Source organism: Salmo salar, chromosome ssa24 (genome assembly GCF_905237065.1).
Source record: "Salmo salar chromosome ssa24, Ssal_v3.1, whole genome shotgun sequence".
Classification (NCBI taxonomy): domain Eukaryota; kingdom Metazoa; phylum Chordata; class Actinopteri; order Salmoniformes; family Salmonidae; genus Salmo; species Salmo salar.
In genome coordinates, this window is record NC_059465.1 from 26,993,584 (window position 1) to 27,008,181 (window position 14,598).

General features: G+C 44.0%; 1 protein-coding gene across 1 annotated transcript in view; it reads right to left on the bottom strand.

The window, feature by feature from the left end:
- Nucleotides 1-4,664: 4,664 nt before the first annotated feature.
- LOC106585409 (spermatid perinuclear RNA-binding protein) overlaps nt 4,665-14,598 on the bottom strand; it is a 37,280-nt gene continuing 27,346 nt past the window's right edge. The window contains exons 12-18 of the mRNA XM_014171569.2: nt 10,137-10,345; nt 9,527-9,691; nt 7,350-7,484; nt 7,030-7,170; nt 6,779-6,905; nt 5,943-5,993; nt 4,665-5,089 (exon numbers count right to left, since the gene is read on the bottom strand). Coding sequence (XP_014027044.1) covers nt 5,001-5,089; nt 5,943-5,993; nt 6,779-6,905; nt 7,030-7,170; nt 7,350-7,484; nt 9,527-9,691; nt 10,137-10,345 — 917 coding nt within the window. The 3' untranslated portion in view covers nt 4,665-5,000. The remainder of the gene's footprint in view (nt 5,090-5,942; nt 5,994-6,778; nt 6,906-7,029; nt 7,171-7,349; nt 7,485-9,526; nt 9,692-10,136; nt 10,346-14,598) is intronic.

Consider the following 14,598-nt stretch of genomic DNA (forward strand, 5'->3'; position numbering starts at 1 on the left):
GCAAAGCTATCAACCAGCTTCATGAGGTAGTCACCTGGAATGCATTTCAATTAACAGGTGTGCCTTGTTAAAAGTGAATTTGCTTTCTTCTTAATGCATTTGAGCCAACCAGTTCTGTTGTGACAAGGGTGGTATACCGAAGATAGTATATACTTGGTATTTTACCAAATAGGGCTATGGCAAGAGCAGCTCAAATAAGCAAAGAGAAATGACAGTCCATCATTACTTTAAAGACATGAAGGTCAGTCAATCCGGAAAATGTCAAGAACTTTGAACGTTTCTTCATGCGCAGTCGCAAAAAACCATCAAGCGCTATGATGAAAATGGCTCTCATGAGGCCCGCCACAGGAAAGAAAGACCTAGAGTTACCTCTGCTGCAGAGGATGAGTTCATTAGTTACCAGCCTCAGAAATTGCAGCCCAAGTAAACGCTTCAGAGTTCAAGTAACAGACATCTCAACAATCAACTGTTCAGGGGAACTGCGTAAACCATTTACATTTACGTCATTTAGCAGACGCTCTTATCCACGACTTACAAATTGGTGCATTCACCTTATGATAGCCAGTGGAACAACCACTTTACAATAGAACATCTATATATTTGGGGGGGGTAGGGAGGGTTAGAAGGATTACTTAATCCTATCCCAGGTATTCCTTAAACCAGGCCTTCATGGTCAAATTGCTGCAAAGAAACAACTACTAAAAGGACACCAATAAGAATAAGAGACTTGCTTGGGCCAAGAAACACGAGCAATGGACATTAGACCAGTGGAAATCTGTCCTTTGGTCTGATGAGTCCAAATTTGAGATTTTTGGTTCCAACCGCCGTGTCTTTGTGAGACGCAGAGTAGATAAACGGATGACCTCTATGTGGGGTTCCCACCATGAAGCATGTAGGTGTCGTGAGAGTGCTTTGCTGGTGACATGGTCAGTGAAAAATGTAGAATTCAAGGCACGCTACCACAGCATTCTGTAGCGATACGCCATCCCATCTGGTTTGCGCTTAGTGGGACTATCATTTGTTTTTCAACAGGACAATGACCCAACACACCTCCATTTAACCAAGAAGGAGTGTGATGGAGTACTGCATCAGATGACCTGGCCTCCACAATCACCCGACCTCAACCCAATTGGTATGGGATGAGTTGGACCACAGAGTGAAGGAAAAGCAGCCAACAAGTGTTCAGCATGTGGGAACTCCTTCAAGACTGTTGGAGAAGCATTCCAGGTGAAGCTGGTTGAGAGAATGCCAAGAGTGTCCAAAGCTGTCAAGGCATAGCGTGGCTATTTTGAAGAATCTCAAATATATTTTGATTTGTTTAACACTTTTTTGGGTTACTACATGATTCCATGTGTGTTATTTCATAGTTTTCACATCATCACTATTATTTTACAACGTATAAAATAGTAAAATAAATAAAAAAATGGAATGAGTAGCTGCGTCCAAACTTGACTGGTACTGTGTGTGTGTGTGTGTGTGTGTGTATGTATGTGTATATATGTATGTATGTATGTGTATATATGTATGTATGTATGTGTATATATGTATGTATGTATGTGTATATATGTATATATGTATGTATATATGTATATATGTATATATACACACACACACACACAAAATAAATATATACTGCTCAAAAAAATAAAGGGAACACTTAAACAACACATCCTAGATCTGAATGAAAGAAATAATCTTATTAAATACTTTTTTCTTTACATAGCTGAATGTGCTGACAACAAAATCACACAAAAATAATCAATGGAAATCCAATTTATCAACCCATGGAGGTCTGGATTTGGAGTCACACTCAAAATTAAAGTGGAAAACCACACTACAGGCTGATCCAACTTTGATGTAATGTCCTTAAAACAAGTCAAAATGAGGCTCAGTAGTGTGTGTGGCCTCCACGTGCCTGTTTGATCTCCCTACAACGCCTGGGCATGCTCCTGATGAGGTGGCGGATGGTCTCCTGAGGGATCTCCTCCCAGACCTGGACTAAAGCATCCGCCAACTCCTGGACAGTCTGTGGTGCAACGTGGCGTTGGTGGATGGAGCGAGACATGATGTCCCAGATGTGCTCAATTGGATTCAGGTCTGGGGAACGGGCGGGCCAGTCCATAGCATCAATGCCTTCCTCTTGCAGGAACTGCTGACACACTCCAGCCACATGAGGTCTAGCATTGTCTTGCAATAGGAGAAACCCAGGGCCAACCGCACCAGCATATGGTCTCACAAGGGGTCTGAGGATCTCATCTCGGTACCTAATGGCAGTCAGGCTACCTCTGGCGAGCACATGGAGGGCTGTGCGGCCCCCCAAAGAAATGCCACCCCACACCATGACTGACCCACCGCCAAACCGGTCATGCTGGAGGATGTTGCAGGCAGCAGAACGTTCTCCACGGCGTCTCCAGACTCTGTCACATCTGTCACGTGCTCAGTGTGAACCTGCTTTCATCTGTGAAGAGCACCGTGCGCCAGTGGCGAATTTGCCAATCTTGGTGTTCTCTGGCAAATGCCAAACGTCCTGCACGGTGTTGGGCTGTAAGCACAACCCCCACCTGTGGACGTCGGGCCCTCATACCACCCTCATGGAGTCCGTTTCTGACCGTTTGAGCAGACACATGCACATTTGTGGCCTGCTGGAGGTCATTTTGCAGGGCTCTGGCTGTGCTTCTCCTGCTCCTCCTTGCACAAAGGCGGAGGTAGCGGTCCTGCTGCTGGGTTGTTGCCCTCCTACGGCCTCCTCCACATCTCCTGATGTACTGGCCTGTCTCCTGGTAGCGCCTCCATGCTGTGGACACTACGCTGACAGACACAGCAAACCTTCTTGCCACAGCTCGCATTGATGTGCCATCCTGGATGAGCTGCACTACCTGAGCCACTTGTGTGGGTTGTAGACTCCGTCTCATGCTACCGCTATAGTGAAAGCACCGCCAGCATTCAAAAGTGACCAAAACATCAGCCAGGAAGCATAGGAACTGAGAAGTGGTCTGTGGTCCCCACCTGCAGAACCACTCCGTTATTGGGGGTGTCTTGCTAATTGCCTATAATTTCCACCTGTTGTCTATTCCATTTGCACAACAGCATGTGAAATGTATTGTCAATCAGTGTTGCTTCCTAAGTGGACAGTTTGATTTCACAGAAGTGTGATTGACTTGGAGTTACATTGTGTTGTTTAAGTGTTCCCTTTATTTTTTTGAGCAGTGTATATAAATATATATAAATAAATTCAGCAAAAAGAAACGTCCCTTTTTCAGGACCCTTTCAAAGAAAATTCTTCAAAATCCCAAAAACTTCACAGATCTTCATTGTAAAGGGTTTAAACACTGTTTCCCATGCTTGTTCAATGAACCATAAACAATTAATGAACATGCACCTGTGGAACGGTTGTTAAGACACTAACAGCTAACAGACGGTTGGCAATTAAGGTCACAGTTATGAAAACTTAGGACACTAAAAGAGGCCTTTCTACAGACTCTGAAAAACACCAAAAGAAAAAAGCCCAGGGTCCCTGCTCATCTTCGTGAACGTGCCTTAGGCATGCTGCAAGGAGGCATGAGGACTGCAGATGTGGCCAGGGCAATAAATTGCAATGTCCGTACTGTGAGATGCCTAAGACAGCGCTACAGGGAGACAGGACAGACAGCTGATCGTCCTCGCAGTGGCAGACCACGAGTAACAACACCTACACAGGATCGGTACATCCGAACATCACACCTGCGGGACAGGTACAGGATAGCAACAACTGCCCGAGTTACACCAGGAACACACAATCCCTCCATCAGTGCTCAGACTGTCCTCAGTATGCTGAGAGACGCTGGACTGAGTGCTTGTAGACCTGGTCCTCACCAGACATCACCGGCAACAACGTCGCCTGTGGGCACAAACCCACTGTCGCTGGACCAGACAGGACTGGCAAAAAGTGCTCTTCACTGACGAGTCGCGGTTTTGTCTCACCAAAAGGTGATGGTCGTATTTGCGTTTATCATCGAAGGAATGAGCGTTACACCGAGGCCTGTACTCTGGAGCGGGATCGATTTGGAGGTGGAGGGTCCGTCATGGTCTGGGCCGGTGTGTCACAGCATCATCGGACTGAACTTGTCGTCATTGCAGGCAATCTCAACGCTGTGCGTTACAGGGAAGAGATCCTCCTCCCTCATGTGGTACCCTTCCTGCAGGCTCATCCTAACATGACCCTCCAGCATGACAATGCCACCAGCCGTACTGCTCATTCTGTGCATGATTTCCTGCAAGACAGGAATGTCAGAGTTCTGCCATGGCCAGCGAAGAGCCCGGATCGCAATACCATTGAGCACGACTGGGACCTGTTGGATCGGAGGGTGAGGGCTAGGGCCATTCCCCCCAGAAACGTCTGGGAACCTGCAGGTGCCTTGGTGGAAGAGTCTCACAGCAAGAACTGACAAATCTGGTGCAGTCCATGAGGAAGAGATGCTCTGCAGTACTTAATGCAGCTGGTGGCAACACCAGATACTGACTTACTTTTGATTTTGACCCCCACTCCCCTGCTTGTTCAGGGACACATTCCATTTCTGTTAGTCATATGTCTGTGGAACTTGTTCAGTTTATAACTCAGTTGTTGAATCTTATGTTGAAACTTGTTAAGTTTGCTGAAAATAAACACAGTTGACAGTGAGAGGACGTTTCTTTTTTTGCTGAGTTTATATCACATGAATATTGCAGTGTTATGCAAAGTCCATTCCCAAACAGCACATTTCCACTATTTCAAGTAGATATAAAAGATAGTCAAGTATTGCAACATACTGGAAAGTTCCAACCCTGACAATGTTGTGCTTCTTCTCCTTCTTGGATTGATGTCTGCACAGAGAGATGGGTCCTGATTCTCCACCCTTGTATGCACTTGCACAATACGTGAAAAGGGTGGAGAATTTGGACAGCCTTAGTAAGGTAGATAAAGCCTGGTCAGACTGGAAACGGGAAGTTTCAAAATGTCAAGTCATCCCCCACTGGCTGCGAGATCAGAAGAAATCCTGAGGACCCAGGTGAATTATAATAGGAGTAGCAATTGTCTGTGGCTGGTAAAAGGCACTGTCAAAGTACAAACCACCTACAGAGGGAGAAAGAAGGGGAGGGGGCAGAGAGACTGTAGTTACGACCGTGGCCTGTAGGAATCAGTGTTACACACTAGACATGACGCCATTTTTGGTCACGATTTGCTGTGTTGGATTAGGTGAAGAATGAGAGGATTGCGGTGGATATTTAAAAAAAAAACTGGTGACATGGGTCTAGCTGTGAATTTCAGAATGCTAGGCAAGTCAAGAAGTACTGGTACTCAACTGATAAATAATATTCATTTCTTTTTTTCAATTGTATATCTCAAAATACGTCTCAAACAACTCAAGTAACCAATTAAATGTATAGATTTGGAACAAAATACGTATTAATAACAAAAATGTATGGACAATCAATATCCATTGAACAAGATAGATTTTACAGTGCATTCAAGCAAGTATTTTTGTACCCTTAAAAATATATCATACAAAACAAACTATACAAAATATAAAATAAAAACATTTTTAAAGTCTCTTTCTAAGTTGTTCACATGGGGGTGAACAGCTGTCCTAAATCGGATAGTCGTGGTGCGAGATGGAAGACCGGGGACAATTGTAGAACAGGGAACATTACAGAGGGCATTCTTGAGCAAAAACCTACAAAGAAAATGTAATAAACGTAGTCTACCCATTCAAATTAAACTTGGAACATAGTCTAGCCCCGTGTATCAGTCAAGTGGACTGTACCACTCAAGAGATCAAAAATGGAAAAGTGCAGATATAATGCTGATTTCACATTTGACTGTTCTATGTCTGACCACCATCATTAAGAAATCAGGAAATGGAAAGGTGAGGTGGAACAACAAGCACATGCATGACACGGTCTAGTAGCTGCTGGCCCCTGCTTACCATAGGCAGGGAAGGGAGCTGCAGGACCATAGCCATATGGAGCTCCATAGCCTGAAAACAGAGGTCAAGGAACTTGGGTTACAAGAGCAGTACTTCTACACCGAGTATACCAAACATTAGGAACACCTTCCTAATATTGAGTTGTTCACCCCCCCTCCCTTTTGTCCTCAGACCAGCCTCAATTTGTCAGGGCAGGGACTCTACAAGGCGTCAAAAGCGTTCTACAGGGATGCTGGCTCATGTTGGCTCCAATGCTCTTAATAGTTGTCAAGTTCGCTGGATGTCCTTTGGGTGGTGGATCATTCTTGATACACACAGGAAACTGTTCAGCATGAAAAACCCAGCAGTGTTGCAGTTCTTGACACAAACCAGTGTGCCTGGCACTTATTACCATACCCCATTCAAAGGCACTTAAATATTTTGTCTGGCCCATTCACCATCAATGGCACACATACACAATCCATGTCTCAAGGCTTAAAAATCCTTCTTTAACCCGTCTCCTCCACTTCATCTACACTGTTTGAAGTGTATTTAACAAGTGACATCAATAAGGGATCATAGCTTTCAACTGGATTCACCTGGTCAGTCTGTCATGGAAAAAGCAGGTGTTCTTAATGTTTTATATACTCAGTGTATAGCAACAACCTAACAGACACCAGGATTGTTGTCAATCCCATTTAAATTCCAGTCAATTCACCAAATTCCAAATGTTCCCAATTTTAAAGCATTGAAGAGAAATGGAATTTCAGTGCTGTTCCTGAATTGACTGGAATTGAAATGAATTTGACCCCAAACCTGACAGACGATACACTTACACACCAAGCCCCGGGTCTTACCTGGTGGGAGGTACCCATAGGTAGGAGGAGCGCTGATGTAAGGTGCTCTGTGCATCACTGGCCTGGTTCTAGGCCTGCTGTGGGCATGGACTGGGATAGACACGGTTGACGACACAGTTCTCTTCACCTGCAAACACACATTCATTACGGTTATGGCGTCACCTTTCCATACATTTCTTTACATTCGGACGTATGCTGCACGACTAATATGAATTCTATGGATGTGTTGACAGTGATGTTTGTCCACCCACCGGTGTCCTGGGCCCCCTCTTCTTGTTGCGGGGGTCTTTTGAGTCAGAGAAGAGTCTCTTCAGAGCAGCAAGGGCAGCACTAGCCTTCGCTGCTTTCTTATTGGGCCCAGAGCCTCTGAACTTCTGTTTATCAACTTCCACCTACAGTACACACCACACACTGTCAATCATTCAGAACTACACTAGGGCCATTTCACTGCCCTGTGAAATAGCAAAGCTCTAGATTATTTTTATTTATTTAGATAAGTCAGATGAAAATAATGTAAAGTGAAAGATCAAGCAGGTGCAAGGCTGTGGTGTGTGTGTGTGTGGATAAAGACCTCTATGATGAAGCGTTTGTCGTAGCTGCCACCAGTCTCTGATATGAGTTCATACTTCAGGCCTCTGCGTTTCTCGTTCAGCTCCATCACTGGGTTCTTGCCCCCTGGCGTGAGGAGTGGGCCTGGGATGCGGGACTAGGGATGATAATATGGGGGAAATCACTACCTCTGTATAGTTAAACTGAGCACTGTTGTTAGGGATGAGTCCAGTCGGTGAACCACACAAAACATTCATCAGGGATGTACACCAATCTAACATCATTCTCACTAATAAGCAAACACAATGAAAGTCAGACAATCTGGACCTGAATACTGAGCTTTCAAATTCTGTTATGGCAGAACAGGTTGTCATGTTAGTTTGACGGTTGTGTGGTTACCTTGTGCGGTTAGTGCGATGTTGGCCTGGGTGAGATGGCCAAAATATACCATGGTATTTTATGTTTTGATTAATAAAAGTAATACATTTGCTTTATGAGAAGTGCGTGACCCTTGGGTGGCAACACATATATTCTAAATTATTTCAATGGGTCTTTCTCCATTCTGATTGTTTTATACTGTTCAATTCAACCTAAAATCATTTCCTGCATTTCCATACATTTCTGCTTTTCCTGCACTCATTTGAGATCATTTTCACACTCCCCCAATACGGGCAAAAATACTAGGCCTTATTTTTAACCAAATGTTGCAATTGCGACATATCAAAACACTTGGGTGAACTTTTGGAATCATGGAAATAAATGTTTCTTATAACTCTAGTTAGAAAATAAATAATAGTGGGTACTTTGAATACAGTGTTGTTTGACATGACAACAAATGAAAATGCCATGGACGAGTTATTGTGACAGGGTAGGAACCAAAGTGATGTTCCGTGTTTCCTAGGGGACCCTATAATCTTTGGCTACATTAAATCTTTATTCATATAGCCAACATATTCATGCTTTGCATATTCCTCTTTGATTTAGAAGATACTGTTGCACAAACATGCTGATTTAGGCCTCCACCAGCACTGGTATCAGGCTGTATTAGCTAGCTACGTTTGCTCTGACTCAGTACTTTTATTAGCAAGTTAGCGATTATCATTAGTGGCTAACACGGTTTAGCTTAACTTAAGAAAATACAAACTAGCTGTTAGCAGATGTAAGAAACACAAACTAATATTTATAGAACGCTTGTGGATTTATATTAAGATCAAATTGGAAACAACATTGACCATGCAGACTGAACAAAAGTATCTCGTGGTCAAGCAACAACAAATGCACTCCGTGAGTGAGTGAGTGAGTGAGTGGTGAGTGAGTGAGTGAGTGAGTGAGTGAGTGAGTGAGTGAGTGAGATGACTCAAGTAGCGGAATAAACTAGAAAAATGGACGTCACACACGGCGTATCACATTTAACAAACCAAACATTCAAATAACGTTATACAAGGTAAAGTAAAAACCCAAACTGGTCCGTGCATCAATACCGGTATATAGTAAAATACGGTATACCGCCCAGCCCTAGTGTGACGGTTGTGAGGTTACCTCGTGTTGTCAGTGTGACGGTTGTGAGGTTACCTCGTGTTGTCAGTGTGACGGTTGTGAGGTTACCTCGTGTTGTCAGTGTGACGGTTGTGAGGTTACCTCGTGTTGTCAGTGTGACGGTTGTGAGGTTACCTCGTGTTTTCAGTGTGACGGTTGTGTGGTTACCTCGTGTTGTCAGTGTGACGGTTGTGTGGTTACCTCGTGTGGTCAGTGTGACGGTTGTGAGGTTACCTCGTGTTGTCAGTGTGACGGTTGTGAGGTTACCTCGTGTTGTCAGTGTGACGGTTGTGAGGTTACCTCGTGTTGTCAGTGTGACGGTTGTGAGGTTACCTCGTGTTGTCAGTGTGACGGTTGTGAGGTTACCTCGTGTTGTCAGTGTGTCGGTTGTGAGGTTACCTCGTGTTGTCAGTGTGACGGTTGTGAGGTTACCTCGTGTTGTCAGTGTGACGGTAGTGAGGTTACCTCGTGTTGTCAGTGTGACAGTTGTGAGGTTACCTCGTGTTGTCAGTGTGACGGTTGTGAGGTTACCTCGTGTTGTCAGTGTGACGGTTGTGAGGTTACCTCGCGTTGTCAGTGTGACGGTTGTGAGGTTACCTCACGTTGTCAGTGTGACGGTTGTGAGGTTACCTCGTGTTGTCAGTGTGACGGTTGTGAGGTTACCTCGCATGTGTCTGTGGAGGTGACAGAGTTGCTTCTGGAGCTGGTGGACATTCTGTCGTTTCTCTCACTTCTGTGGTTGCGTCCCTCGCCGTCAGACCTCTCATCAGCGCTCAGGGAGTCCAGGTCCACTTCGAAGCCAGCTGGGTAACCAAGAGCCTGTAGGACCTGGAGACCATGAGCAAGAGGAACAAAGGGGTGGTCAAATAATATACACTGTAAGATCTAGAGGAGCAGCACTTCCTTGGACACGGTGTTCTATCATGATAGAGCACCCAACAGTTGTGTCATATCTGCCATGGGTCCATGTAATACTGTCCGTGTCACAGTGCTACAGTACATGTACAGATGATTCTACAGCTTTGTTCAAAATCCACTTCTGTCCTCTGCCTGTCCTAACTGTTAATCTTCATCCTCTCGTAACATGTATCCCATTTACAGGCGGCTGCTGAGGGGAACCGCTCATAACAATGTCTGGAACGGAGCAAATGGAATGGCATCTTGTTCCGCTCCAGCCATTACCACAAGCCCATTCTCCCAAATTAAAGGTGCCACCAACCTCATGTTACTCCATTTGTTTATCCTGTGACATTTACAGAAATAGGTTTGTTACCTTAAGTGCTACTTTGAGTTTGGCAGTCTTCTTGGAAGAGCCAGAGGCCTCGTGGACAGTGCCCTGTACGTCCACAGACATGGTAAAGACTGGAGTGTGGACCGGGCCAGACTGGGACAACAGCTTGTACTGCAGCCCCGGGTGGACCTGGTTCAGTCTCATCAGGGCGTTCATGGGGTGGTTGGGGTCCATCATCTCACTGTCCAGAACTAGGAGGAGGAAACATGGAGACCATACAGGCCTTCAATAACATCAATCAAAAGTATACAGTTGAGGTCAAAAGTTTGCATACACTTTAACCAAATACATTTAAAAACTCAGTTCTTCACAATTCCTGAAACTTAATCCTAGTAAAAACCGTCTTAGGTCAGTTAGGATCACTACTTTATTTTAAGAATGTGAAATGTCAGAAAAATAGTAGAGAGAATTATTTCTTTCAGCTTTTATTTCTTTCATCACATTCCCAGTGGGTCAGAAGTTTACATACACTCAATTAGTATTTGGTAGCATTGCCTTTAAATTGTTTAACTTGGGTCAAACGTTTCGGGTAGCCTCCCTCAAGCATCCCACAATAAGTTGGGTGGATTTTGGCCCATTCCTCCTGACAGAGCTGGTGTAACTGAGTCAGGTTTGTAGGCCTCCTTGCTCGCACACACTTTTTCAGTTCTGCCCACAAATTTTCTATGGGGTTGAGGTCAGGGCTTTGTGATGGCCACTACAATAGCTTGACTTTGTTGTCCTTAAGCCATTTTGCCATAACTTTGGAAGTATGCTTGGGGTCGTTGTCCATTTGGAAGATCAATTTGCGACAAGGCTTTAACTTCCTGACTGATGTCTTGAGATGTTGCTTCAATATATCCACATAATTTTCCTCCCTCATGATGCCATCTATTTAGTGAAGTGTGTGGTGGCTAATTTCTGCATTACCAAATGAGGAGAGTTACAACCTTCACACACCAGTGACACCAGTCAGAGTTATACTTAAACTACATCTTTAATAATAAGAGCTTTGTATTAGCAATGACTTTCAATGATGCGCTCTCTCTAATGAACCATTGAAAAGTGTCAACACAAAAGTACAAAGATATTCTATAGCCAAGATGCACCCCTCTCAACGTACATGACGAACCACAGATACATAGAATGGGTCACAAGGTTAAGTTTTGTATGAAAGATATCTATAAAACATAGCAGACAGCAACTGCTGTGTCAACAGTTTTCATTGTATAGACCAGTGTCTGGTCCTCCTACTCCAAACTGGAACCGTCTCTCCCTGGTACGGTATAGAACAGAACCATTAGCTCATGTTCTCTGGAATGCTCTTTAGGCTTTATTACCCAAAGACATTGAAACTCTCCTCCGTCAGTGTTATCTCATAGAGGCCCATCCTCAGGAGAACACACACACACAATAGTTAACAGAATACTCTATTCTATCAAATATTACAACTATTATAATACAATACAAGCATTATAACATAATCTTGCAATTTTCCACGACAAGTGCCCCCAGTCCATCCTGCAGCAAAGCACCCCCACAACATGATGCTGCCACCCCCTTGCTTCACGGTTGGGATGGTGTTCTTCGGCTTGCATGCCTCCCCCTTTTTCCTCCAAACATAAAGATGGTCATTATGGCCAAACAGTTCTATTTTTGTTTCATCAGACCAGAGGACATTTCTCAAAAAAAGACAATCTTTGTCCCCATGTGCAGTTGCAAACTGTAGTCTGGCTTTATGGCGGTTTTGGAGCTGTGGCTTCTTCCTTGCTGAGTGGCCTTTCAGGTTATGTCGATATAGGACTCGTTTTACTGTGGATATATATACTTTTGTACCCATTTCCTCCAGCATCTTCACAAGGGTCCTTTGCTGCTGTTCTGGGATTGATTTGCACTTTTCGCACCAAAGTACGTTCATCTCTAGGAGACAGAACGCGTCTCCTTCCTGAGCGGTATGACGGCACGTGGTCCCATGGTGTTTATACTTGCGTACTATTGTTTGTACAGATGAATGTGGTACCTTCAGGCATTTGGAAATTGCGCACAATTTTTTTTCCTGAGGTCATGGCTGATTTCTTTTCATTTTCCCATCATGTCAAGCAAAGAGGCACTGGGTTTGACGGTAGGCCTTGAAATACATCTACAGGTACACCTCCAATTGACTCAAATTATATAAATTAGCCTATCAGAAGCTTCTAAAGCCATGACATCCTTTTCTGGAATTTTCCAAGCTGTTTAAAGGCACTTTTTTGGAACTTCTGACCCACTGGAATTGTGATAGTGAATTAATTATAAGTGAAATAATCTGTCTGCAAACAATTGTTGGAAAAATTACTTGTGTCATGCACAAACCTAACCAACTTGCCAAAACTATAGTTTGTTCACAAGAAATGTATGAAGTGATTTAAAAACAAGTTTTAATAAGTAAGTGAATGTAAACTTCCAACTTCAACTGTATGTGGTACATTGTGATTCTGAACAACTGAGTAGTTTCATTCTGTACAGTACTTTCTAGGTCTAATTCTATACAGAGGATTCTGAACTAAATCAGTACGGCAGGTGTTCAAGGTGTGTTCTAATCTAAATGCCCAGGCCGACGAGGAGTGATATTGAGGGAGGGAACAGGTGTCTCAGAGTGGGAGGTGGTGGTGGTAATACATGGAGTGTCCTGTAATGTAGGTAGGGTGTCCTGTAAGTAGGGTGTCCTGTAAAAAAAAAAAATGCATTCGGAAAATATTCAGACCCCTTGACTTTTCCCCCAATTTTTGTTAAGTTACAGCCTTATTTTCCCCTCGTCAATCTACACATTACCCCATAATGACAAAGCAAAAACAGGTTTACATTTTTATTTTTTTTGTAAATATCACATTTAAATAAGTATTCAGAACCATACCTCAATACTTTGTTGAAGCACCTTTGGCAGCAATTACAGCATTGAGTCTTCTTGGGTATGGCGCAGCGGTCTAAGGCACTGCATCTCAGTGCTAGAGGCGTCATTACAGACCCTGGTTCGATTCCAGGCTGTATCACAACCAGCTGTGATTGCGAGTCTCATAGGGCGGCGCACAATTGGCCCAGCGTCATCCGGGTTAGCGTTTGGCCGGGGTAGGCCATTAATGTAAATAAGAATTTGTTCTTAACTGACTTGCCTAGTTAAATAAAAAATAAAATAAAAATACAAGCTTGGCACACCTGTATTTGGGGAGTTTTTCCTATTCTTCTCTGCAGATCCTCTTAAGCTCTGTCAGGTTGGATGGAGAGCGTCACTGCACAGCTATTTTCAGGTCTCTCCAGAGATGTTAGATCAGGTTCAAGTCCGGGCTCTGGCTGGGCCCCTCAAGGACATTCAGAGACTTGTCCAAAGCCATTCCTGGTTGTCTTGGCTGTATGCTTAGGGTCGTGGTCCTGTTGGAAGGTGAACCTTCGCCCCAGTCTGAGGTCCTGAGCGCGCTGAAGCAGGTTTTCCATCAAGGATCTCTCTGTACTTTGCGCCACTCATCTTTCCCTCGATCCTGACTAGTCTCCCAGTCCCTGCCACTGAAAAACATCCCCACAGCATGATGCTGCCACCACCATGTTTCACCGTAGGGATAGTGCCAGGTTTCTTCCAGATGTGACGCTTGGCAGTCAGGCCAAAGACTTCAATCTTCTTTTCGTCAGACCAGAATCTTGTTTCTCATGGTCTAGGAGTCCTTTAGGTGCCTTTTGGCAAACTCCAAGCGGGCTGTCATTTGCCTTTTACTGAGGAATGGCTTCCGTCTGGCCACTCTACCATAAAGGCCTGATTTGTGGAGTGCTGCAGAGATGGTTGACCTTCTGGAAGGTTTTCCCATCTCCACAGAGGAACTCTGTCAGTGACCATCGGTCACCTCCCTGACCAAGGCCCTTCTCCCCCGATGGCTCAGTTTGGCTGGTGGCCATCTCTAGGAAGAGTCTGGTGGTTCCTAACTTCTTCCATTTAAGAATGATGGAGGCCACCATGTTCTTGGGGACCTTCAATGCTGCAGAAATGTTTTGGTACCCATACCCAGATCTGAGCCTCGAAACAATCCTGTCTTGGAGCTCTACAGACAATTCCTTCAACCTCATGGCTTTATTTTTGCTCTGACATGCACTGTCAACTGTGGGGCCTTATTTAGACAGGTGTGTGCCTTTCTAAATCATGTCCAATCAATTGAATTGACCACAGGTGGACTCCAATCAAGTTGTAAAAACATCTCAAGGATGCTCAATGGAAACAGGATGTACCTGAGCTCAATTTGGAGTCTCATAGCAAAGGGTCTGAATACTTATAAGGTATTTCTGTTAAAAAATAATAAATGTGCAAAAATGTCTAAAAAACTGTTTTCACTTTGTCATCATGGTGTATTGTGTGTAGATTGATGAGAAAACAAATATTTTTATACATTTTAGAATAAGACTAATGTAACAAAATTTGGAAAAAGTCAAGGGGTGTGAATACTTT